The sequence below is a fragment of the Phoxinus phoxinus genome (assembly GCF_949152265.1).
Source record: "Phoxinus phoxinus genome assembly, chromosome: 4".
In the NCBI taxonomy this organism is placed as follows: Eukaryota; Metazoa; Chordata; class Actinopteri; order Cypriniformes; family Leuciscidae; genus Phoxinus; species Phoxinus phoxinus.
In genome coordinates, this window is record NC_136879.1 from 22,623,725 (window position 1) to 22,648,493 (window position 24,769).

Here is a 24,769-nt window from a genome sequence, read left to right on the forward strand (position 1 = left end):
AATCTATCTATTCTAGAGAATCGACCCATCCATTCATCCAACTATTTTTCAGAGAATCCATCCATCCATCCATCCATCCATCCATCCATCCATCCATCCATCCATCCATCCATCCATCCATCCATCCATCCATCCATCCATCTTAGAGAAAACAGAGAAACAAGTTGACTGCTGCGCCATAATGTAAAAATGTACAGTGATTGTGTGTATGTTACACTGCACCACATGTTCAGGCTACCTGTTTGATCGGTGGGGATCAGTCTATAATCTTCCCTTCGACCCATGTAGGTGCAGACAGGACGCACACTGCAGCCTATGGTAGTCTACTGCACATAGAGGGCGTTTTCCCAGCGTGAGAAACATTTGATCGGTACACCCAGCTGGGTAATGCAAACCCACATACTACATCACTGAACCACTGAACACAAATCAGAGAGGAAAGCCAGCGAGCTCAAGTACAGTGCGGAGCATCCAGACCTGAGTATCTATAGCCTACTGTGAACCTGCCACATGCGTTTCGGCTCACAGCCGGTGGATATTTAATTACTATCGGAGATTTTGTTCCCTCTTTTAAAGTGGCTCAAAATAATCGAACTTGATTTGACTAAAACACCTCCTGTTCTTGATGATACAGCGCTGTTTTTAAACGTCGCGGCTGACAGGATATGGCGAGCGTTCAGCCGGTGGCCACGCCGGGCGACAGAGCACCTCATCCCGGCCACAGGCATCACGGAGCCGCCGCCGCCGCAACCGCGGGCTCCAGTACCGGTGACATGATGATGATGATGTCCTGCTCCGGCTCGGTGGTGCTACCGGCCGGGGTGATAAACCCCACGGTTCCGATCCGGAATATCAAGACGAAATTCGCAGTGCTCTCCGGTCTCATTCAAGTCGGCGAGGTCAGCAATAGAGACATAGTGGAAACAGTGTTGAATCTGGTAAGTGTTACTTCTTGTGGCTGTGTTTCAAAACATATTCACTAACGTACGTAGGCTAACAGCATTTTTTGTTGGGGCTCCTTAAACGATCCAGCTGCACTATAGGCAGCTTTTCAGGTTTTGAGACTGACTTTGGGAGTCATAAACCCCATGAATGAATGATGTTGTGACATTATATCACAGATTGTGAGTGTTCGGATGCAGCATTTATTTTGTGCCCTTATGTTCTCATTACAGTCACTGACATATGGCAAAGTGTCTGTCATACTTGTTAACAGTAACCAAACAGGTGTCCTGCTGTAGTTAGCATGACACCATGTTTCTATCCTACACTGGGAAATGTGAAACTGGAACTTAAAAATGCATTTTCTGAAAACAAATTTTGTCTTAAACAAGTTTGTTTCTAAAATAGGCTAAATTGTTGCATGTTTTACTGGACATCTATTATCAATACATTATTGACATTATTATCAATAATAAATGTTTGGCAGTGTATTAATATAGGCCTATGCTTGATATTGACAAAAAAAAAACTAATTTGAAAGTTTAACATGTTTTTAAAAAAAAAAAAAAACATAATGCTATAGCTATATATATATATATATATATATATATATATATATATATATATATATATATAGAGAGAGAGAGAGAGAGAGAGAGAGAGAGAGAGAGAGAGAGAGAGAGAGAGAGATTTGATTTTGCTTGTTCTTTGACTGTGTAAAAACAGGCAGGCTTATGGCATGCTTAGCTATAATGAACTTTAGTCTTAAGTTAATAGTCGATTTGCTGAGTATTTGTTAAAATATTTTCGTGGAACACAGAAGACCTGGACCAGGGTGTTTGGTCAAACATTACTTATTCTTTAACTGTGGTATTACAAACTTTTGTACTCGCTGTGATTCTTAGTTAATAGCCTGAGTAATGAGCTGTCGGGTAAACAACACTGACCTGCTGGAGTAGACTAACCATGTTAAGATATTCATCCGCCTGGGTGTGATTTTCAGAATTTGATTGATTTGACAATCACAGACTTCACAAAATTTGATGCATTGAACTGAGGAATGAAGCTTAAGAAACCAGGGGCACATCCAGCATAGAAAAACTCAGGATCAGGTGTTTCTTTTGTGACTGCTGTCTGTCTCACACAATAGCAGCTCATGGTGAGTCAAGGAGGCGATGCTGACAGCATTTTAGACAACAGGTCGGTTCCTGAGCTCACACAGGTGCTGCTGTTTACGGCAAGCCAGGGTACATTTCTTATTTGACAGTGGAGGGAATAATTACTGCCCTTCCCTTAGACACCATTTGCCAAGGGTTCTTCAGCCACGATGCACAAATTGTATGTTCATAAACAGTGTTTATCAGTCAGACAGTTGTTTTCAGTTGTTTTAGTGAGAGAGAGAGAGAGAGAGAGAGAGAGAGAGAGAGAGAGAGAGAGAGAGAGAGAGAGAGAGAGAGAGAGAGAGTTTTGTGTACCTTTTTGGTGTATGGGATTTCATGCATTATGAATACAAAATATGCCTTTGGTGATACAGACAGGTCATTTCATTCACGAAAGTAGACTAGGCACCACTGGAAAGAGATATAAACTCAGAATACTGAGGAAAAAAGTCATAATTGAGTGATGTTAAAGTCACCATGAAATCAAAATAGACAAATTCTATTAATTTTTTTACCGAATGTTGCAGTGGTTATTATAAATGATTTATCCGTGCACATAACGTTTATTTTTTTTAATTATTTTTTATGAATATGCATCTTCAATTAAAAACGTTAACCTCCCCTCCCCCTCGAAACGGTGTCAGTTCTCTTCATGACGTATGTCTTGGTGGAGAGTGGGACTAAAAATCCTCCACAGCTAACTGCAAGTTGGCATTCAGATCTGCCTCCATTTAGTTGGCAACACCCAACTTCCTACCATCCAATCAGTTCCAGAGGGCGAAATCCAGTCCCACCCTACTTTTCCCCTCATTCCAGAAGCCATTTCACTTGGATATAAGTTATAGGGAAGAAAAGACTACCACAACTACCGTTTCATGTTGACTTTAACTAAAAATTGAGAGATATAAATTGCGAGATAAAAAGTTGCAATTGCCTTTTTTATTGTTTTATCTGGTGAAAAAAAAGGTTTATCAGTTAAAAGAGGGATAGTTCACCCAAAAATGAACTTTCTGTCATCATTTACTCACCCTATGAACACTAAAGAAGATATTTTAAAGAATGTTGATAACCAGGAAACATGGAAGTCTGGTTACCATTCTTCAAAATATCTTCCTTTGTGTTGAACAGAAGAAATAACTCATACAAGTTTGGAACAACTTGAGGGTGAGTGAGTAAATTATGACAACATTTTCATTTTTGTGTGATCTATCCCTTTAAGACCGACCAACAGTGTTTACATCACCAAGACAGGCATTTTGATGCAACAGTTGATGTTCTATTATGTGAACAAAGGTTACAGTCGGCATTACACGGAAGTTGTGAAAGCCTTTTCTTCTCTATTGTGACATGAGAGAAACAGCTTCTCGAACTAGAGAAGGACTTGATTTTGTCCATTGGGAATTGATTGGATTGTTGGTTGTTTGCTATTGCTGGGATCTCATGTGAATGGCAGGTGGACATATCATTTTTTAACGTCAACATTTAACTTTTTCTGCAACACACTGAAAGATTGGTACCGTTAAGTCTTTTTTTTATTGTAGTGTCAATTTGATACTTTTCACTGTTAGATCAGCATAACGAAGAGCTGATCCTCTGTTTAATCCAATATCGATTTTCCTTTTTCATTAGTTTATCGTGTTAGAAATGTCACCCGAGCGATCCAGGCCCAGCTCTTTTCGATGTGCCACACTGCTTTAACCCCTACACATCTGAACCTTGATATTTGCAATCTCATTGTTCCTGCTGCAGAGTTTAATTACCAGCCGTTCTGTCACAGACGGGTGCAATGAGACCATACCGGGCAAATGTGTTGCCGCATTGGCATGTCAGGGCAAAGGCATATCCCTGTGACTCTAATTGACTTTTGATACTCTCAGTGCAACTCGGACATCTCTTGAGTAACCGAAGTGAGAAGAACAAGCACGCCCAGGCAAATCTCACCAGAGAGGCGAATTCACAAGTCACGATGTGACTGTCAAAGTGAGTCGTTCCAGAGACATTTTTGAGAAGTGCACATTTTTTTTGTAATGTGATTAATAGTTACAATCCCACCGCCATTGTGTTATCATCACCGCTTTTTTGTTGTCAGCGCCTCAGAAACACAGTATATGAGAAGAACAGTACTGTGGTGTGGTTGCTTTGATGTCTCGATTAAGAATTGATCGCTGGAGTCTCTAGTGTGCAATGACTCAGAGATGTGTAATGGAATTGATCCCGCTAGATTTACTTTGGCTCTTTTGACCGAGGCAGCACTCTCACTCGACTTTATCGTATCGTTAAATCTGATCCAAAGGAATGAAACGATGGGAAGTCGCACCTTGTTTGTCACATTGTACTTTCAGCACACTTTAAATCTTGTGTGTCTGATTCTCCGGGAGACTTTGACAAAGCAACTCTGTCGTTCCGGAAGTGCAATGTGTCACAGGCATCCCTCGTGTTGGACAGGATGAGGTGTTCGAGCAGGAACAGGAAATAGGGCCATTAGTCAGCCAGGTAAGACACTTACTGTAGGTAGAGCCAGCAAAGCCGGACTCAATCTAGCTGAAGGAAACTAGGCATCCAGTGTAAAATTCAAAGCCAATATAAATTCCAACCCTATTTTTTCTTTCCTATTTGCTGCTGTTTGTTACACTTTTGAGTTAAAACTCAGACCTGTGGGTGGTGAAACAGTGACTAGTAGGATACAGAGAACATTAACAATTAATAAGCTCTTCCAAGGATTTGAACAAACTGCAAAAGAGAATCTTTTCAAAGCTGGATCTAAAAATGTATTTTGTATGATTCCGTGAACCAAGTCAGAAGGATTCCATGTTTCATGAAGAGTTTGAATGAAATAAAAAAATATGTCTAGAAAATGATACTTCTGATCTTCTCTTTTGAGTGTAGTTTTCAAAATGTTGTCATCATTTAGTCACCCTCGTGTCGTCCCAAAAGCTGTTTATGTACGAAGAAAGCCAAACAGTGGACCCCATTGACTTTCATTGTATGGACAAAGACATTCTCTGTTTTGTTCTATTCTGTTTACATTGATAATTGGGCTTGTTTATTCATAGATGGTACTGTACTAACTTTCCACTGTACAAAGCGCAAATGGACAATGAAGAATCGGAACATTGGGTTCATGCGTTGTGTCCAGTGTAACCTTTGTTTTTTTTTGTCTTGAAAATATCCCTTAAGAAAAAGTTGTACAATAAATGGAGCAGAAAGACAAATATGTATACAGAGCATTGTCTATTTCCAGAAGGTCATCTTTTCCTCTTTGAGTTGGAAGCTGCATTCAGTCTTTGATGTGTAGATTATATTTGTGATGTATTTTGAACCTGTGCTTTCTTTGTATTCAGTTACAGCACTATAAACCTTAGAATACGTATTAGAAATAGAATATCTCTGAAATGTTTGCACTGCTACTAAATTTAACTACAACATTTTAACAGTGAAGGCTCAGGCATTGAGACATGGATGTTTTTTGTTTCTTTGCACAAAGTAAAGCATCTTACGTTATGCTGTTATTTTTTGTACAAAAAATACAACCCCCCCCACACACACACATACACTTTTATACTTGTCTACCAACTCAAGGTTGAAGTATTGTTGAGCATAAGGATTAGGTGCTCGACCATTGAACATGGTCAACGGAAGCATTTTTCTGTTAATACAGAAAAATTCTGTTAAAAGTCTTTCCTCAAAGGGTTATTTGAAGAACATGCTTGTACTGTGAGGTGAAATCTTTCAATGAACATTGAATCGAACATTGAAAAGTTTGAAAGTGAACAAGATTGTGTTCATTAGTTGAAGAGATGGTTCATCCAAAAATATAAACTGTCATTATTTACTCGCCCTCATGTCATTCCAAACCTACTTACTGTGAAATGCAAAGGAACTCTTCACACGGCTTTCTTCCATTCATCAACAATTTCTCGTGACCACGAGCTGAAACTGAAGTGCTTTTTAACTCTAATCATTTGAGAGTGAATGATTCAACTCAGTATGCAGCTCTCAAATAAAAATGGCTCCTAAATGGCTCAGGTTTGACGTGGTGACAAGAACCCATGGCATCCAATTTCAGTCTTTTCCTCATCCGAAGTGTGAGAAATGATTTGAAATACTACTTTTATGGTGTTTTTATTTCGCCTTTTTGTCCTTTGTGGAGTTTGATAGCCCATGGTCACTATAAACTGTCATTGTGTGGAGATTTTTCTACAGTTTTTACAGATTTTATAGCAGTATACAAATTTTATAGAAGTTTTTTGGTTGTACTATGATGAACTCTCTCAAATGATTGCCTAATCTCAGCGACTTTTTCACGATAATAATGTGAAATAATGAGCTTGGAGGTTAATGTTGTTGCTTCTAATTCCCTTCAACAGTTTGATTCCTATACAAAGCTTTTCAGAGGCCTAATCGACAACAAATATCCATAATTTCCGCAGAAGCGAACACAGGACCCTTTAGCGGTAGAGAGAGAGAGAGAGAGAGAGAGAGAGAGAGAGATCTCGTGTTCCCAGTCATGTGCTACCAGACTGAGTCTTGACAATGTGTCTTATCTGGACTAATTAAGAACGACTATGTTGTTAATCTCCCTCTGCCGCGAAGTCTAAAATGAAAGCTGTTATACTGATAAAGTGAGAATGTTTTACCCTGTAGCTTTTATTGCTTGAAAATTGTTAAATTAGGTTAATGTGAACAGAAATCTATTTGTGGTATAATCGTGCTGTCTTAAACAATCACTGCTGTTTTATATCCATGCCGATTTACTTTAGTCAAGAGTCATATGTTAGTGGAATACAAATAAATGCCATAAAATTAAATGCTGACTTGATAAACCACAGTGATTTTTTTTTCTTCTTCTCCATTTGTAATATCCCACATAGGATGTTTCCAATCTTAGAAGGCACGTTGATGCCGTTCTGTTCTGGTTGTTTGCTGCACGTCTGCCATATTAATCAAAGGGTTGAAAGAGATGACATCCATCTTGGAATATGCCATATATGAGGACTTACTCTCAGCGCTGGGTCAAAGTTTGCAAACCCTATTGTGGTTTTTCTCTCATTGGTATTGCTTGACCATAAGTATTAAACTGCAATGTGTATCTCACACCATTTGTACTATATGCACATGAATAATACCTTACACTTTGCAGCTAACGGATGGATTTCATTAGAGAAATTTCAGTCCAAAGTTAGGTTCTGTTGTCAACGTGGCAAATTCTTGTGACCACTTGAACCCTTTGCGAAAACGGCACGGGGATATCATCCGTCTTCACGAGAAAATCAAGATTGTGGAGATTCCCATTGAAAAAATGACTGGATTTTGCACAAAACAAATCGTTCAGTAGACATACAGAGGTGAAATGAAGTAGGATTCTGGGCAATACATTCCAGATTGTGTGGATTTCGATTGAAATGACTGGATTTTGGCCACAAAAATTTGCCAAACAACAGTAAATGACCACATCTTAATACTTTAAAAAAATATCTGACTTGCCATTTTTACTTAGTAGACAAAACAGGGGTAAAATCTCATTGAAGGAAGATTGTGGGCATTATTTAGGGACAAACATTTCCTTGAGACCTGTGCTTTTTTTACCTTGGCGAGTAAGCAACCAACAAGCAATGCCCTAGTAACAAATATGTGACCAAATGTTTTGCTAGGTGACTAAATATGTATTTAATTAGCCAATGGCTAGTAAATTAACTGAATCACAGGCGAGTGAAATCGTACATTGGCAAAAATACGTTTAGCGCAGATACAATTGCCTGTTGATCTGTACGAACCAAGAGCGCCCTCTGTCGCTTTCTCTCTCAAACGCGCACTCAACGTGAGAGAGCGAGCGAGAGAGAGATGAGTAGATCTAAATGTACGAAGCACTGCCCGATGATGGCCAAGAGTTGACGGAATGGTCACTGTTTATCATTTGCACATGTTTTGCCGCATCTGACAGCACGCAAAGACGAGATTGATTTCTCTTGCATGTCTTCTTGCACTTGAATGGACAATTTCACACAAAGTTATGTCAACATGCCTGTGTCTTGGCAAGTATCTTAGTAAACATAGTCGGTTATACCTTAAATTAATATAAACATTCGTGAAAGACAACGCATATCTTAAAGTGACAGCAGCCTACTATTCCTGCTGCTGTCTGTTTTTAATGTTAATCAAGCAACAGACTCACTGCAAAAAAACACTGCTCTTGACTTAATAACTTGTGTAACTTTAACAAGGATTAATCTATATTTAATAGACTATGCTGTGTTATTTTACATTTGATCACTATTCAATTTCTGTACATAATCTACCTAATCTATATCTTAACTAATGTTAGATCTACCTGAAAAGCACGGTTTAGTTAATTTGTATCTTTGTTCTATTGGGTTTATTTGTGGTATTGCTTGTAGTTTGATTATTTGTTCTTATTTTATTACAGACTGTTTACTTGTCTTTAATGTTTGAAATTTTGATTTTGTATTTAGATTTTATTTATGTAGATTTTCATCATCTATATTATTTTGCATTCCATCTAAAAAGTCTGCGAGTAAAATTGACTAGCCAATGGCGACTCGAGCTTCAGAGTGTACATAGAGGGTTGCACCTAAGCAGCCGCTTAGCTATTCCCTCTTAGGCTTATTTCTGCCATTGTGACTTTGGGCCTCAATTGGGACAAATCGTTCTCTCTTCTGCTATCTAATATAAAGTTATGTTGGTCCTTGATATTGCCTCTCGCAGTGCTGAGAGCCACCAAATTCTGATAAAGTGTTGACCTGCATTTGCTCCATTTCTCCTCGCTGTCCCAGATGAAATATTGGTTTTAAAACTCGAATTCTTAAGTGGGCTGTGTAGAATTGGCTAGAGCAGCTAATTTTTCAGAGGTCAGACATGCTTACTGCCAGAACGCTGGTAATGAGGTTCTAGGTGTGTTTCTGTCGCCCCACTGCGCTGTGTGCTTGCCTGGATTATCAGCTCCCCATGGCTGCCGATAAAGACTGAATACCTGGTGTAGGCATGAAAACCTCCATCAAAACATAGTCACCAGACTTTCATAAGATTTAAAGAGCTGTTTATCTGACTGTGCTAATAGCATGAATGCAACTTTATTTGCTTTTCAGTATTCAACTTAATGTCACAGACTCACAGTTAATGATTTAATTTTTGTTTTCTGTTTTTAGTTGCTAATTTCATTAGCATAATGTTAGATGATATTAAATCTCTGAAGTGTGTTTTTTTTCTTCTTATGTTACATACTTTCGCTAGTGGCAGTTTAATATGCAAAGACGATAAATAAGCCATTCACAGATTGACTTGACTGAAACACACAAAAAAGCGCATCCCGACACAGCAACACTGACTCAGGGTGCTTACATTTACATTACACACCAACGATGTACTAAAAACAGAAAGGTTTTTCGCGCACATACAATAATGAATCCACAAAAACGACTAAAAGCGATATAGTTGGCGATGTCACTTTGTAAAGAAACACTACGCGCCTATATACGTAATAAGCATGCGCATGACGTCACAGTTTTCGCAAACTCACGTTTTTGTAGTTTACAAGGACACGATAACTGAATCGTTTTCTAAAACTTGCACTTTGAAACCTGATTTTAAAATCGTGCTTTTTCAGGCTGCCAAAACGCCGTTGTCGGCCAAAATAAAAAAAAAGTTTACCGACTTTAGTTAAAAATGGTGTAGGTTAAATGTGCCCTCAACCAATGCATGTACTGTAGTATGGGGGTGAGACTACCTGTCTGTAGAACCTTGTTGAAAATATTCCTCATTTTTGCAATTCCTCCTTATGTACAATGTTTACACTACCATCGAAAATTTTAGGGCCAAGTAAGTTTGTTTTAAATAAATTAATATTTCAACAACGGATGTGTGACTGATTCAAATGAAGGCGTTTTTTTAAAACTTCCAAATCATCAAATAAATCAGGACAAACATCAATGGTTTAACAAAAATATTAAGCAGCAAATCTGTTTTCAACATGTAGCCTACTAATAGGAAATGTTTCTTGTGCTCCAAATCATCATATTAGATTTTTTTCTGAAGGATCATGTGACACTGAAGACTGAAGTAATGATGCTGAAAATACAGCTTTGCATCACATGAATAAATTGCATTTTAAAACCCATTATTTGAAATAACGTTTCACAATATCACTGTTTTATTGTATTTTTGAGCACAAGAGACTTCTTTCAAAAACATAAAATAATTTAAGTCCACGGTCCCATACAACAAATAACATTTCACCGGTAAATGCTGTGGTTGACCAATCAGAGCCAAGTATTCTATGGAATAGTAATATAAAACATCTCTATTTATCTGTCTGTCTGTCTTTCTTTCTACCTGTTAAATAAGTTATTTGATGTTTTTAAAGTGTGAGGAAATATTTTGTCCTTATACTGAAAAGAGCACAGACTAATAATTAATTATTGATTTTCCCTGACAAAGATAATTGGGAATGTTCTGATCATTCCATTAACGATTACCTATATGCCAAGGAAGTAAAACGTTAACATTTACTTAAACTAGTCATGTGCTGTCTTCCATGAACGTTAATAATAGGTTAATTTAAAACCAAACTTTTGGGAAGACCCAAAATAAAGAGCTCACCTTTTAAACTCTTCTCCAAAGCTATATCCCAAACTATTCCAGTCATGAACGAGTGCGGATAGCAGATCATGCAAATGTGACCTATGGGCAGTCGATATACAAGACTAGAGAAGCAGTCAAGGAAATAATGGCTATCCTAGGGTTTGGAAGTGAAACAGCTGTTCAGATAAATTAAATCTGCTGATTTCATGGTGAAATTTGATGGTTAATGTGAGAGTTGTGCTTTTCATGCATATCTAGTGAGTCCTGTTAACGTCAGGGATAAAGTGTAACTGTGTCCAAAGCATTAGTCACAGTCCTCTGGCATTGTGTGTAGAGTTCTGGAATGGTACGCGCAGGACTGTTGCTTCAGCAAATACATATTTGCCTTTAGAAAACGGGAAATGACACAGCTAATCCGAAAATTCTCGTTTTGATCGCAACACGTACATGAAGCTTATCACGAATTAGCGAGATACAAACCTCATCTGTTGCACCCCTGAGTGCTATCCTGACTGGATGGTCTTCTTTTTAAAGGACATTTAAAAAATAGCTGCAATAGTGATTCATGATGTAACTGGGGTGCATTTAAAATAAAAAGACAAATGATGAGATAAAAATATCTTTCTTTTAAAGGACAAATTGTAAGGGTGTTGGAAGCACTAATCTAAGCCTAAGCCATTGAAATGACATTAGTAATTATTGGTGACATCTGAAATTGTTCCCTATATTCAGTGATTTTACTCCCCAGTGTGAGTGTGCCGTTTAATTATTTTTTCCCCGCCTTGACGTCGTCAATAGATAATTTTGGGACATAATACAAATTATTGGTTTTCAAATTCAGCGAGAACCTCATATGACACTTACTGACTCTGAATGATGTATATAGGTATACATTTAGTGGTTCATGTGGTGTGGGAAGCTTGTATTTGTGACGTAATTGCGACGTCAGGTGTGTTAGTATCACTTTGGGCTGATCAAGATGGTGATTTACTTATTATATGACAAATACAGCAAGGTTTTCAACTGCTTCTATACAATTATTAAAAAAGAATGTGCATCAGATGTGTTTTTGCTTTTTTGTGTTTGTATTCAATTAATTAAGTTGCTGTAAACTGATTTGTTATATAATTCTACAGTACTACCGTGTTTTTTACATGCAGTTTTATTGTAAAGGAAAAATTTCAACAAATTTTAATACAGATACTACATCCATTGTATCTATGTTTTTTCACCTATAAATAAATAACATAACAATAATATCTAAAATATTGTACCTCATGCAGCACAGACGGTGTCACATTGCAGTGTCATTCTTTATATATAGCCTATGTATTTTATTTTAAGCGGTGAAATGTCCTTCATAAATCTCCGATTGTCATTAAACTAAAGTCCAAAACTGAGAAGATGTTTATGGTGTGGGACCAGAGCTTAAAGGAAGTTAATGCTCCGTGTCTTCCGCTTTCCTCCCCACCGACTCCGTCTCTGATGTCACAGAACAGCAGGCATTGAGCAGCGGAGCGCGAGCAGCTCGTGTAAAGCCTCAGACCTCTGGGAGGACCCTGGGCATGTGTGCTCCTATCTCTCGTCCATGCCCTCCGCAAGACGGAGGATTTAGTGATGATGAAAAGCTGACATTTTTGGAACAATCGGGGATCATTGCGTTGCCTCAGCCCTCTGTTTCTCCTCAGCCGGGTTGACAGATAGGGCTGTTCCGGAAGGGCCATATCAGTTGCAGGCACTGGAATCCGTTTATTACCAAAAAACGGGTCTTATTTTTTTCTGAAGATGGCTTGAGGGGAAGATTTCACTCTCCGTGTTTTGTGCGCACGGCTTTTGTACTTCACAGGAAGCATTTAAAATTCATGTTGCCCCAGTTTTGCCTCTTGCCGAAAAACGGCACATCAGAAATGAGGCACAATGTCTCCAATCATTGAACGTTTTATTTACAGTGCAGTTCACAAGATACATGGTGTGTGTTTGAGGTGTTTCCTCCCGTGGGCTCATAACCAGATTCTCCTTGACAGACCTGTTTCACAATGAACCCACACGCAGAAGCATTTCTTTTAATAACTGCTGTAAATTATGAAAATCTATCATCAGTCTACATGAAACAGAACCCAACCCCCCAAAGTGGAGTTATTAAAATCGTCTGAATTCAGTGAGATTTACTTATAGAAAGTGCTGTTTCTTTGTGCTCTTGTTTGTGTTTTTGTTATATATTATGTTTTAAAATTATGCCTGTCCTACATTTGTGGCATCTATTTTGCCCAAATAATGTTTTTTTCTCTCTTCAGGTTAGCACACTTGTTCATCAATAAAGCTGGAGAAACAATGAAATATAAAAACTTGTGAACCGTGAAGAAAATTTAAAAATATATATATTTTTTTTACCTTTATCTTGATTATATATACATTTTACCTAAATTATATACATAGTAACTTTTTGAGAAGAGTGTGTAAAAAAAATCCTTAAAATATCCTTTGTTTTTGTTTGCTAGTCTATTGTAAGTCTATTATGTCACATTTTAAATGCAGGCCGCATTTTAATGTCTAAGCACAGCAAGATACAAACCTCACTGCCATATTGCCTTATTTTTAAAGTTCCAAAGTCATATTTCTGCTCCTATTTCGGGGATAGACTTTTAAGAAGTTTGCAAACTCTTGAGTCACAGGATTCACACAATCTTTGAATACAGACACTTTGGGTAGTCCTAATAAATATATCATGGTGCCATCCCGTTCTTCTCTTTCTCCCTTCTCTCTTTCTCCCGTCTCTCTTATGTTCTGTGACTCCGGGGGAGGAAGTGATGGTGCATTATCTTCCTGTCTGCCTTTGCGAAAGGGCTGTCTGAATTCCTCAGAAGCTCGGTGGACAAAGGCTAATGCAAAAAGGAGCATCATTTGGATGCTACCTGCATGACGAACGCACAATCTGTTAGACTGCTCAGAAGACACACATGCCCACACCGACTATATTTGATGTGTACTTGGCTATATTTATGTGCCTTTGAAGCTTTTTTATGTTGGTGAGTCATCACCCTTGTTGAACTATGTGGGCCCACAGAAGTGATGTTGTGTACATTTATGATCCAAGCAGACAGTATCCCGGCTTCCTTTGCCTTTTTTCTAAAGTGTTTTTAAGCTTTTTTATACTTGTAGCTCAATCTTAGCTCGTTGCATGTAAAGAGCCTTTACAAGATGTGATTTCAAGTTAGACCTTTATATCTTTTTTTATGAACAACCAACCTCAGATGGTATCTTTACTCTGACATGAAAGAGTGAAATCAAAATGTTCTCTGAAATCTTAGTGATATTAAAATCTATCATGATGAATTCAGATTGAACATTGGAATAAGAATAATAAGATTGGATTAAACAATATAACTGTATTTTTTGTTTTGTCCGAACCATTGGTTAAAATGAGCTGATTTGTATAGGCTACATTTAAATGATACATAAGGAAGTTTATTATAATAACAACGTTATAATAATAGCTTTTTAATGACACAATTGTTTCTACTCGTTTCTTAAAATATAAAGGGTGAACAATTTAATTTAAAAGGTGGCTGTCGTGAAAACGACGGATATTCAAACATACAGTACTGTATAAGTAAAAATACAATGAATATGTAACACAGTGCATATTTAGCAAAATGCTTTTCTCTTGAGTTAATTTAGCTTACTAACAAGTTTATGGACATTGAATGGCTTATGTGAGGTAAATGTAACATTTAAGTGTTTGTTTACAAGCTGTTTTATTGACATCTTTGCGCGGTTGAAACACTGATTTAGTGATTACATGAGACCATATGGATATTGGTCAGTTGTACTGTATCTTTCAACATAGCATCTGATGTCCAGTCATGTTTAGTTCTTACTGTAATAAAGCAGAATAGATGATCAGTTCACGTGCCGCTTGAACTGAGCTGCACAGCGATATGAAAAAGTGCCAAAACGCCATTTATTGCTTGAATATCGTATTAAAATTGACATAATGTGAAAGCTGAGTCCTAGTTTCATATCAAAGTTTCGTTCATACATCAACTGAAAACAGCATAGACCAAAATATCAATTCTTGGGATTTAAGAATCGTTATCGATTCATCAAAATGAGAATGATTATAAAATAAATCAATATTTTTACCCAGCCATCCCCACTATTTTGTTTCCCCTGCTGTGTATCCTAACAGAAGTCTGACCATCACATTATTTCACATGCAACCAGGGCTTGACATTAACTTTTTTGTTCACCAGCCACTGTGACTAGTGTTTTTGTGGTATTGGTGGTTTTACAAAGTTACTAGCCACTCAGCATGTTCACTGGACACAATTTTGACATTGATACCATAGGGAAAAACATCTCATAATTTAGCATAATATTAGGCCGCTGTCACTTTAAACCCTGACACACGGATCCATTATAACTGTTACACATGCGTTTTCTTTCTCAACTGTTTGGTCAAGACCGGTATTGATTGTTTAAGCGCAATAAGCAGTAAAAAAGATTTTGATTTAGTACTGAAAGGCAGCTTTGTGTGCACACTTTGGGTGTGAGCTCAAAATCTGCGGGAATGAGTAAAATGATGTGCAATTCGTGCAATCCCACGGCGAAATTCAAGCCTTGTTAAAGGAGTGAGTTAGGGGAGGCGGGTTTGTGTGTCAACTCGCTGTCGGAGAGATGAGAGTGAGAACGCGCAGCTGGTATCTTGTATCTATTCTGCAGAAATGAAGTATTGGAATTAGGGCTGAACGATACATCGAATTTTCATCGTCATCGCGATATGAACTCCCGCGATGAACACATCGCAACAGACAGCCTGACACGATGAATAATGCCTGGTTCAGATTAGCACTAACTTACACGTTTTTGACTCCTAAAATCTTGTCGTGGACAAGAAACATGTCAGACAACACGTTGCTTTCCGACCAGTCATCGCGTGCCGTCACACACACATTCACTCGCAAACATTCACTCGCACGCACAGACACACAAACACACATACTCACTGTCCCTCGCTCACTCACTCACTCGCTCACTCACGCACGCACGCACACACACATACGCTCACACGCTCACTGGCGCACACACACACTCACTGTTGCACTCACTCACGTCTCGCCTCGCTCACATATTCAACCCGTCGTCGAGGACCGTTAAAGAATTAAACATGCTATAGTCTTTCTGTCGTGAAGCATTGCAGACGCGACGTAGGTTGTCGCCCACTATGAAACACTATACGAGATGAAACGATCGAATCTTGCGTCCCGACGCCCGTTGTCATTATTACGAATCTCCACGACACCCATACGTCAAACGGATCGTGCCAAAATCGCACTAAAATCGTGTATTCTGAACCAGGCAGGTAATAAACGTTTGACCTATCACGCAAAGAACCTATTAAAGCACTAAGACATGGGAACAGTAGTTAACAATCACATTTATCGCAAGTCATATCGTCATCGCAATATTAAACAATGTTATCGCACATCGCAGCTTTTCCTCATATCGTGCAGCCCTAATTGGAATTGTTTCAGATATTTCAGTATCGATATGTATAGAAAAATCTATATTTTTGACAACACATTGCACTTAGTTTATTATCTCAGATGGCTTTTTTTGAAAGACAATTGAAAAATGTATACATTATATATAAAATTCAACCCGTCAAAATGGCTAGAAGGAGTGACTGCTGAATACTACCCGCATTTGGTCCAAGCTTTGCATTCAAGGTTAGCTGGTTGAAATTTAGACATTGTCTGTGACCACACCGTAGATCTGACCATACTGTAGATCTGCCCCAAAACCTACTGAGTTGCATAAGTATGCAAATGTTTTCTAAAGTAGCATAATATCTGAAACAGAACCTCATAAAGTGACTCTTTGGAATGCTCATTGTCCCATTGACGGAGATGACATTATTTAAACATTACCTTTTATCACATTCACAACTTTTACCGTTCCCTTAAAGTCATTCCATGTCATCACAGGCACCTTGAAGTGATCTTTGGTAAGTTTGTTTATGGGCGACACATGAATAGGTGTCAGTAGTCTCATTCTCAGGACATCACACGTTATAGAGCTGGGAATGAATGGACTGTTTCCTTGCCTGGGCTTGAGTCCATCACCCCACCAGCCCCCTGGAAGCTGTGCAGATGGTCATCGCCATGGAGACCCACATGTTTTTTCACCAGAAATGCACACGCTCATGTGCGTTTCTTTAGACGTCCGCATATGGCTCCACGTATGGCACTTGATGTCAGCGTGTGTGTAATGGGCTTCGTGGCAAGTGGCCCTCATTATATTTGACGGCACGTACTGTCGATGACATGCTTTCAGTTTGACACTTGCACTTGTGCTGCAACACATAGGTGTTGAAGAATGTGTTCAGATATGCAATATGGCTGAGTGTGATTATTAAACAGCAAAGGCTGTGATTTAATTAAATACATACACCGCTGCAAAGTGAAGAGGTATATTCAGAGCGTGTAAGGCTCATGAAAGGGGTTTTCAGAGGTCTCAAAGCTGGTTTCACAGTGAGGTTCATTTACAACATGTATATGTGTGTATAATATAATAAATAAATGATGCTACCGTAGTTCAGAGTGAGCAACATCTATGGCTAGCAAAGACTGTATCTGCTTTCAGCTGTATTTTCAGTCTATGCTTGACAGAAACAACCAGAGCTGGTGGCTATCCAACACCCTCATTCATGTCTTTCTGTGATTGCAGTAGAGTGGTCTGCAGAGTCTTTGTCCCTGCCGCTCACGGCTCATGTGTCTGGAGTGATCATGATGTTCTTTAGTCTCCAGCAGCAGCAGCAGGGATCAGTAGTCTGTTTGTGATGTATAGCTCTGCATTATAAGTACTCTCCAGTCACCATGTGCTATACATTGCAAACATTGGATCTTCGAACTGCCGTAAAATTGACAACGTGAATTGACCCGTCACCTTAAACGGGTCATAATATGGCCGTTGCACAAAGGCTTGATTTTGTTTTTTTGGGGTATACTTGAAAAGTTCTTCATGCTTGAATGTTCAAAAAACACATTCTCTTTTCACATTATTTCAGTACCTCTCTTCCCAGTCTGTTAGTAACCTTCTGTTTATTTCCTGTCTCTATGAAGCCTCTCCTTTTGAAAAGTGCAGAGTGCTCTGATTGGTCGGCTGGACTAGTGTGCTGTGATTGGTCAACCGTTTGTTTCTGAAATGTCACACCCCTTCCGCAAGTTTCAACCCACTATCAACACAACTCAACCGGGATCTTTTCTGCGGAAACCTATTTAAGCGATCGACACTGCGACTTGAACGTTTCCGGAAGAAAACTCGAGAAGACTATCGAGGCGTTTTAGGGAGTTTACAAACAGTGCTTACTGGTTTTAAAGGCTTTGTAAATTTGCAGGCCTTGTTCAAGATCAAATAGAAACATTACACACTTTTCAAAGAAAGTTGAAAATGTAAAATAGCATAATGCGTCCTCTTTGAAAACATAAATTTCATTCAAAAACATTCAATTCCTCTTTGAAACCAATCCTACAGTACCTTAGCAAAGGTTGCCATCCGTCATTTTATCCTTTCTAAGTCTATAAGAAGTTGAATTTTAAAGAAATCAGGCAGCAAAACTTTGTAGCTAGGTCACACGAGAATGATTTTGCACAACATAAAAACAAATTGAACATTTTTTGTAGGACACAGTTTCTTATCAGAAGTAATATGTAATCACATTCATATATCTACCTGAGGGACTCTGATAACTCCAGACTGCCATCTGCTTTATTAGCATGAGTTGTTCTCTTTTAAATTCGGTGTAATTGTTGGGAAACGGGCTGAAGTATTCAGTGAAGTCCCGTCGGGGGTTGTTCTTCAGCGGTACGACTATATTGAAACCACTCAGTTGTTTGTTCAAAGTTGTTGCTTGTGCACTGTTAAGAAGATTTGGCACTGAGGGGGACTTTCAATACCCATCTCACTTCCCACTGATAAATGAGGTTATTGTCTCATTCTTTTATGGGAGGAATGTAATACATAGTAAGCAGATTGAAATTATGACTTGGGTGGAATTCAATTTCTGCTATAACGTTCAGTAAGTGTTGGCGTGCACTGCTGGTCCAACAGAGTCTGGGAAATGTGATACTTGTGTAGTCCAAAGTCTGCCAAAATACTCTTACAAAGCATTCTTTTTGAGAGGTGTCAGATCTTTTATATATGGCTGAATCTTAGGGCAACTTTGAAATCTTGCACACACAAAAAACCCCACTTCAAACTATGTTAAAGCATTTATCACATGCCCTACAATAAAGATCTGTCATGGCCTTAAAGGGATTGTTCACTTTAAAATGAAAATTCTGTCATCATATACTCACCCTCAAGTTGTTTCAAACCTGTATGAATTTCTTTCTTCTGCTGAACACAAAGGAAGATATTTTGAAGAATGTCAGTAACCAAACAGTTAACTGGCCCCATTGACTTCCATAGTAGGAAAAAAAATAGCCTACTATGGAAGTCAAATGGGACCAGTTAACTGTTTGCTTACTGACATTCTTCAAAATATCTTCCTTTGTGTTCAGCAGAGGAAAGAAATTCATAAAGGTTTGAAACAACTTGAGGGTGATTATATGATGACAGAATTTTAATTTTAAAGTGAACTATTCCTTTAATTCAGTGGATATAATGTTGATTTAAAATGGGTTCATGATGTGGATTCTTAATATTGTGTGTGTGTGAGGGAAATTACATCCATTACTGAAAAAGTAACTTCACTTGTTAGCACAGCAAGTTAGCTAGCATTCAGTTAACTCTGAACTTGAAAAAAAAATTAAATGTAAGACGTTAGTATTTAATATATATACTGGTGTGTGTGTGTGTGTGTGAGTGTGTGTGTGTGTGTGTGTCTGTAAAGCATTCTGTTCTAAAGGATCACTTATAATAGCTAAAAAATGTAGTGCATGATTAATTACATATACAGTGCTTGGCTGATTACTTGCAGATTGTAGTCCGGATTACAAATTACACGACGTAGTGGCGTAACTTTGTAGTATCTTTGTTAACAGTGTCACACAGCATGACATTTTTTGTCTATGAAAGATAAACCTGTTAATATGATTCATTGTAGGTTTTTGCTTGAGGCTCTGTGTTAGATCTCAACTCGCAGTCCCCTGTTTTGAGGGGCATGTTGCATTTGTTTGATAATGTGTATTTTTCACTTTGAGAATGCACTTTGATGCAAATGTATTCAAATGTTGAAAGTGATTAGCATGTCAGCAGGAAGCTGTAGTCTCAATTTACCTGTCATATTTTCTCATTTGAATTCCATATGCATAGAAAATAAGTTTAATAAGGCCCCAAGTTTAGTGCTCGTATAAACTAAATACGGTGGAGGGTATGGCTTCTTTGCTGCCTGTTTTTGTTAAAGTTAGCTTTTGCTAAAGGTTAATGCAATCCGTTCTGTGAATTTTTATGATGTTTATTGGCCCCGTGCAGCCAGGATGTATCAATTTTGTAGAGATACAGAGGCACGGAATTTTATAAGAGTGACTCAGACCTAATGTGGCTGAAGGAAAGGAAATAAGTGCAGCTGCAGGGGGTTTATTTCAGCAACTGTTCAGAGATCAGAAAGGTGACTAAAGATGCCATTACTGTTTATGGCTCATTATTCCAATATGCGAGAAACGGCAGGATAAAACATCCAATGACTAATTTCATTTGTAATGCTCTGACTGCTCATTGCTAAACCACAATTCAATTAACCCCCAATTTTGCATTATTGAAGCGCTTCTCCTTTGGTCTGTTTTTAATGAAATATCAGTTCAATCTATTCAGAATGGTTGAAGAACGTAGTTCTGCCATGAGTCTTTGGCATGGTAATGGATATAACAAGATAAGGCTGATATGTTTGGAATAGATCGGCTATGCTGCCGCTGCTGTTGGTTATTGCTGTTGCTGCAGAGTAAGTGCGGGACTTGCTACTGCCAATACACACATGAGTCACGACGACACGCTGCTGTGAGCAAGCAAGACATGCTGCTGCTGTACAATATAACACACATGAATTAGGGCTGGGCGATATATCGCATGACATTAAGGCTACGTTTACACGTGGACGTCTATTTTCATAAACGGACATTTCACCCCTCTTTGTTTTCAAAAATAACCCTGTGCACACGAACCCGTGTATATGCCGTCAAGAGCATGCCAAACCTGTAGGTGGCAGTGTAACGAGAAGCTCAAGCCCATGTTAGCCAACCAGAATCCCGAAAATAGTCACATACTGTGACGTCGCTGCCTAAAACTCAGTGTTTTAGAAAGAATCGTTTTCAGAGGAGAATTCTCCGTTTGCGTGTAAACGAGGGGCACAACCGAAGGGAAATGTCTCCGTTTTTCAAAATAACCATGTACGTGTAAACGGGGCCTGAAAGGCGCATGAATGAATCACGCGTAGCAGATCTATACAGGTGGAGCTGGGGAAGGAGACCGTTTTCTGAAAGCGCTGCACTGCTATAGCAAATGCTTACCAAGTATTTGAAGGTTGAGCAGCGAGCTCATTGGCTACTGATACAGCAGGAACCAATCACCTGTGCCCCTATAGAGAATGATGTGATCGCAAGCAGATTGAGTTAAGAACCTATCAGCCTGCACCATCTAGAGTTGCATGACAGAACTTTGTATAAATCCTATATATTTTTTCCTTTTATCAGAGTCCTATTAGATTATGTTGTATTACTCTGAGGCTTCTGTTTTATTCCGTCTGCGGTCTGCCCTTTACTTCAGAGCTTCCGTCCTGCTTGAGTTCTCCCATTGAAGATCAGGTCTGCACACTCAATTGTATTCTATTCAGATACATTTTTTTATTTTATTTTTGATTGATGTCTTCATTTTTGTCACCATAATTTTTCCTAAAATGAGTGGTATGTGTGTCTCCATTGTGTATATAAACACATTTTTCATGTAAAGCAATGGCAGCTTTATATTTTGTTACAGTCATACAGTACATGCAGGTACAGTATGTGATTCTTTGAGGCCTAATTCTTTGGTTCTGATTTAGTATTTTGTATTGAACAAAAGTAAAGAAATGTCCTCAAAACATCTTAACTCTTGGATATTTAGTTTTTTTTTAATTATCATTATTAGTGGTGCTTGCAAAGCACCTGTAATGATTCCTGTCTTGTGCGGACTTTTGTTATTTCCTGTTCTGTGCCATGTTTTGTAGTCCTTTGTAGTTGTTCTTGTTTATTAGTCTCCCCAGGTGTTTCTAATTAGCCACGCCCCCTTGTTATCTTGTTAAGCTTGTTTGCCTGTGTATTTAAGCCCTGTGTCTAGGTCAGTCTTTGTGAGTTCTTGATTTTGTTGTAGTACTGTATGTTGGTTGTTCTTTTCCTGAGTACTGTTCCCTAGTCTGTGTCTGTCAAGTTTTGTGTCTGTCTGCTGCATGTGGATTCTGCTTCCTCCTGTTTTCAACCGCATCGTAACAGCATCACTATATTGTTCTCTTGCATACTTATTAATCTTCTGGACAAAACTTCGGCACATAACACATTGTGCACAGTTTGTCGTACAGTTTGCTATTTCTACAGAGAGTGACTGATCAACGAGCAGCTCTTCAGGAGAAACCTCTTCCCATTCAGTGTTGGTGTCACAACACGGCAGCGGGGCCGATCTTCTCTCCTTTCTTTTCATTTATTGTTTGTTGTCAAATCGTGCTGCTTAATGAGGAGAGGTGTACAAATACGATGTTCAGACCGGCGGGCGAAAAACTCCCATAGACTTAAAGGGATAGTTCACCCAAAAACCCGTAAAACTTTCGTTTACCTTCGGACCACAAATGGAGATCGTTTTGATGAATTCTGAGAGATTTCTGTCCCTCCATTGACAGCTACGCAACTACCACTTTGACGTATCAAAAACTTTATAAAGAGATCGTAAAACTTGTCCATATTAATTGAGCGATTTCTGATTTAGTAAACATTTTATGACATGATCGTATATGATGAACAGTTTTTATTTAGTATATTATTTACAAACATTGATCAGCGAACATAAACAAAGGCTCAACCGAACCTGCTTGACGCAAACCTCATTGGTTCTCGCACGTCAAACATGCATTGGCTAGCTTTGACCACCTCAAATATTATTGGTCTGAAGCAAACCTGCTTGAGCTTTCGTTTACCACAACTGATGTGTTGAGTTGATGAATGTTTATGTGAATAATAGCCTCAATTCAATCTGTTCATCATATAAAGTGATCGAGTCTCTTCAGAAATGTTTTTTTTAAACCACTCAATGCATATGAATTGGTTTTACGATTTCTTTATAAACTTTTTGAAGCGTTAAAGTGGTAGTTGCGTAGCTGTCAATGGAGGGTCTCATTCATCGAAAAGATCTTCATTTGTGTTCCGATGATGAAAGGGGATCGACGTGAGGGAGAGTAAATGATGACTGAATTTACATTTTTGGGTGAACTATCCCTTTAATATGGGCACACATTTTGTGGAGCAGAATCTCACATATAATGTATGTATTTTATGTATGTATATGTAGGCCTATTTTACAGAACCTTGATTGAAAAACAAATAATGGTGTTTACAGGAATGGCCATTGCAAACCCCTGCAAGCATTTGCTCAGTGGGAGAGTGGCTGTTCTGTGCTTTTGATGAATGGAGAAAGCTGTGCTCCGGTATAGTTAAAGGCACAATCAACAGCAGGAAGTGAATTATTGAAGCTTCCTGGTGCTCCACCTTCATTTTGTACCTCATCTGTTTCTAAAAAGCTTTTTTCTAGAAGTAGTGTCCAGGCAACCAGTCCTGATACACGTCACCTATTGACCTACGAAAAAAGCACGACAGATGCCATTAGATTCGGTCACCAGACAAATAACTGTCAGGAGCACAGTGAATGTAAAACGTTCTCTTCTAAAAATCTATTTTCTCTTTTTTGCCCCGCTACTAAGCATTCTATCCTTTTTTATAAATCATGTTTTCTCTTGAGTCTTTCTCAGTCCTTCTGCTTTAAACATTGAGGTGAGAAAATCTTGAAGGATGCAAGATGCACATGTTGCCTTGGCACCACTTACACGCCAGTTTGCACTAACATGTGGCTTTAACAAGCTGTTCTGCTGGTTCTTGAATCTACATGCTAGTTTCCCTATTGCTCTTTGTTTCCAATGCTTCATCCTTTTCTTTTTCTGTTTTTGTCTTTCATTGGTTGTACTAACCTGAAGGTCAACTGAGGAGAATCTGTGGTTGAGAAAATGCTTTCTAAGGGGTGTTCACACTTGGCAGGTTTGGTTCGAGTAAAACGAACTCTGGTGTGAATGCTTTGTTAGTGCAGATCATTTTAATAAGTGTGAAGGCTGCCATCCGAACCTTGTTGCTCACCAAATAAGTAGACAGAGACCCCTGGAAAGATGGTTCCTTTCGTCTTCCAAACGAACTCTGGTGTTGTTCGACTGAAATATGAATGTAACAAAAACCAAAGACTTCTAAACAAACCAAAAACAGGACGTGATGTCACAAGATGTGACCCTAAAAATGACGGAATAGTCAAGCACACCTGAACTTTCTTGCCATAGGAGCTAGGTAATGCTGAAGCTGATATTTCACTTCATAGAGATCAATGCATTCAACAGTGATGATGCCAGTCATGGGAAATCTCCTGAAATGTTGAAAGGATATGACGAAGGTATCGCTTTCATCTTCTGACAACTGATGGCAAACTGATTTTTTCACCAATATATGACGTGACCTGAAGAAGGACAGACGAAGATAATCACACAAACTCAGTTCCCAGTCGTTGTGTGTGTGTGGAGCAGCTGCCTGATTGAGCCCCAGATGACACTGACAAGGATGACAGAGGCAGCGAATCAGGTTTATTGTATTAAAACGTGACCGCGGCGCTAATGTTTTATGTCATCCAATTGACCCTTCGCAGGGAGCTTGATTGACATGCGATCTGACCAATCATGCTTCGCCATCCACCATTTTGTCCGACAAAGCAGTCAGGAGAGTTAGTAGCTTAACATGGGAGGATTTGAACTTGAAAAACGGTGTACTGACGCCTTTCCACAGTTAAAACAACATTCC

The 24,769-nt window shown here is 38.7% G+C and overlaps 1 protein-coding gene across 2 annotated transcripts in view; it reads left to right on the forward strand.

Moving 5' to 3' along the window:
• Positions 1-665: 665 nt before the first annotated feature.
• The window catches only part of nbeab (neurobeachin b), a gene marked incomplete at its 5' end in the record, with an annotated part of 258,401 nt that continues 234,297 nt past the window's right edge, over positions 666-24,769 (forward strand). For both annotated transcript variants that reach the window (XM_079608909.1, XM_079608908.1), the window contains one exon: positions 666-938. In XM_079608909.1, the coding sequence (XP_079465035.1) occupies positions 666-938 (273 nt within the window). The remainder of the gene's footprint in view (positions 939-24,769) is intronic.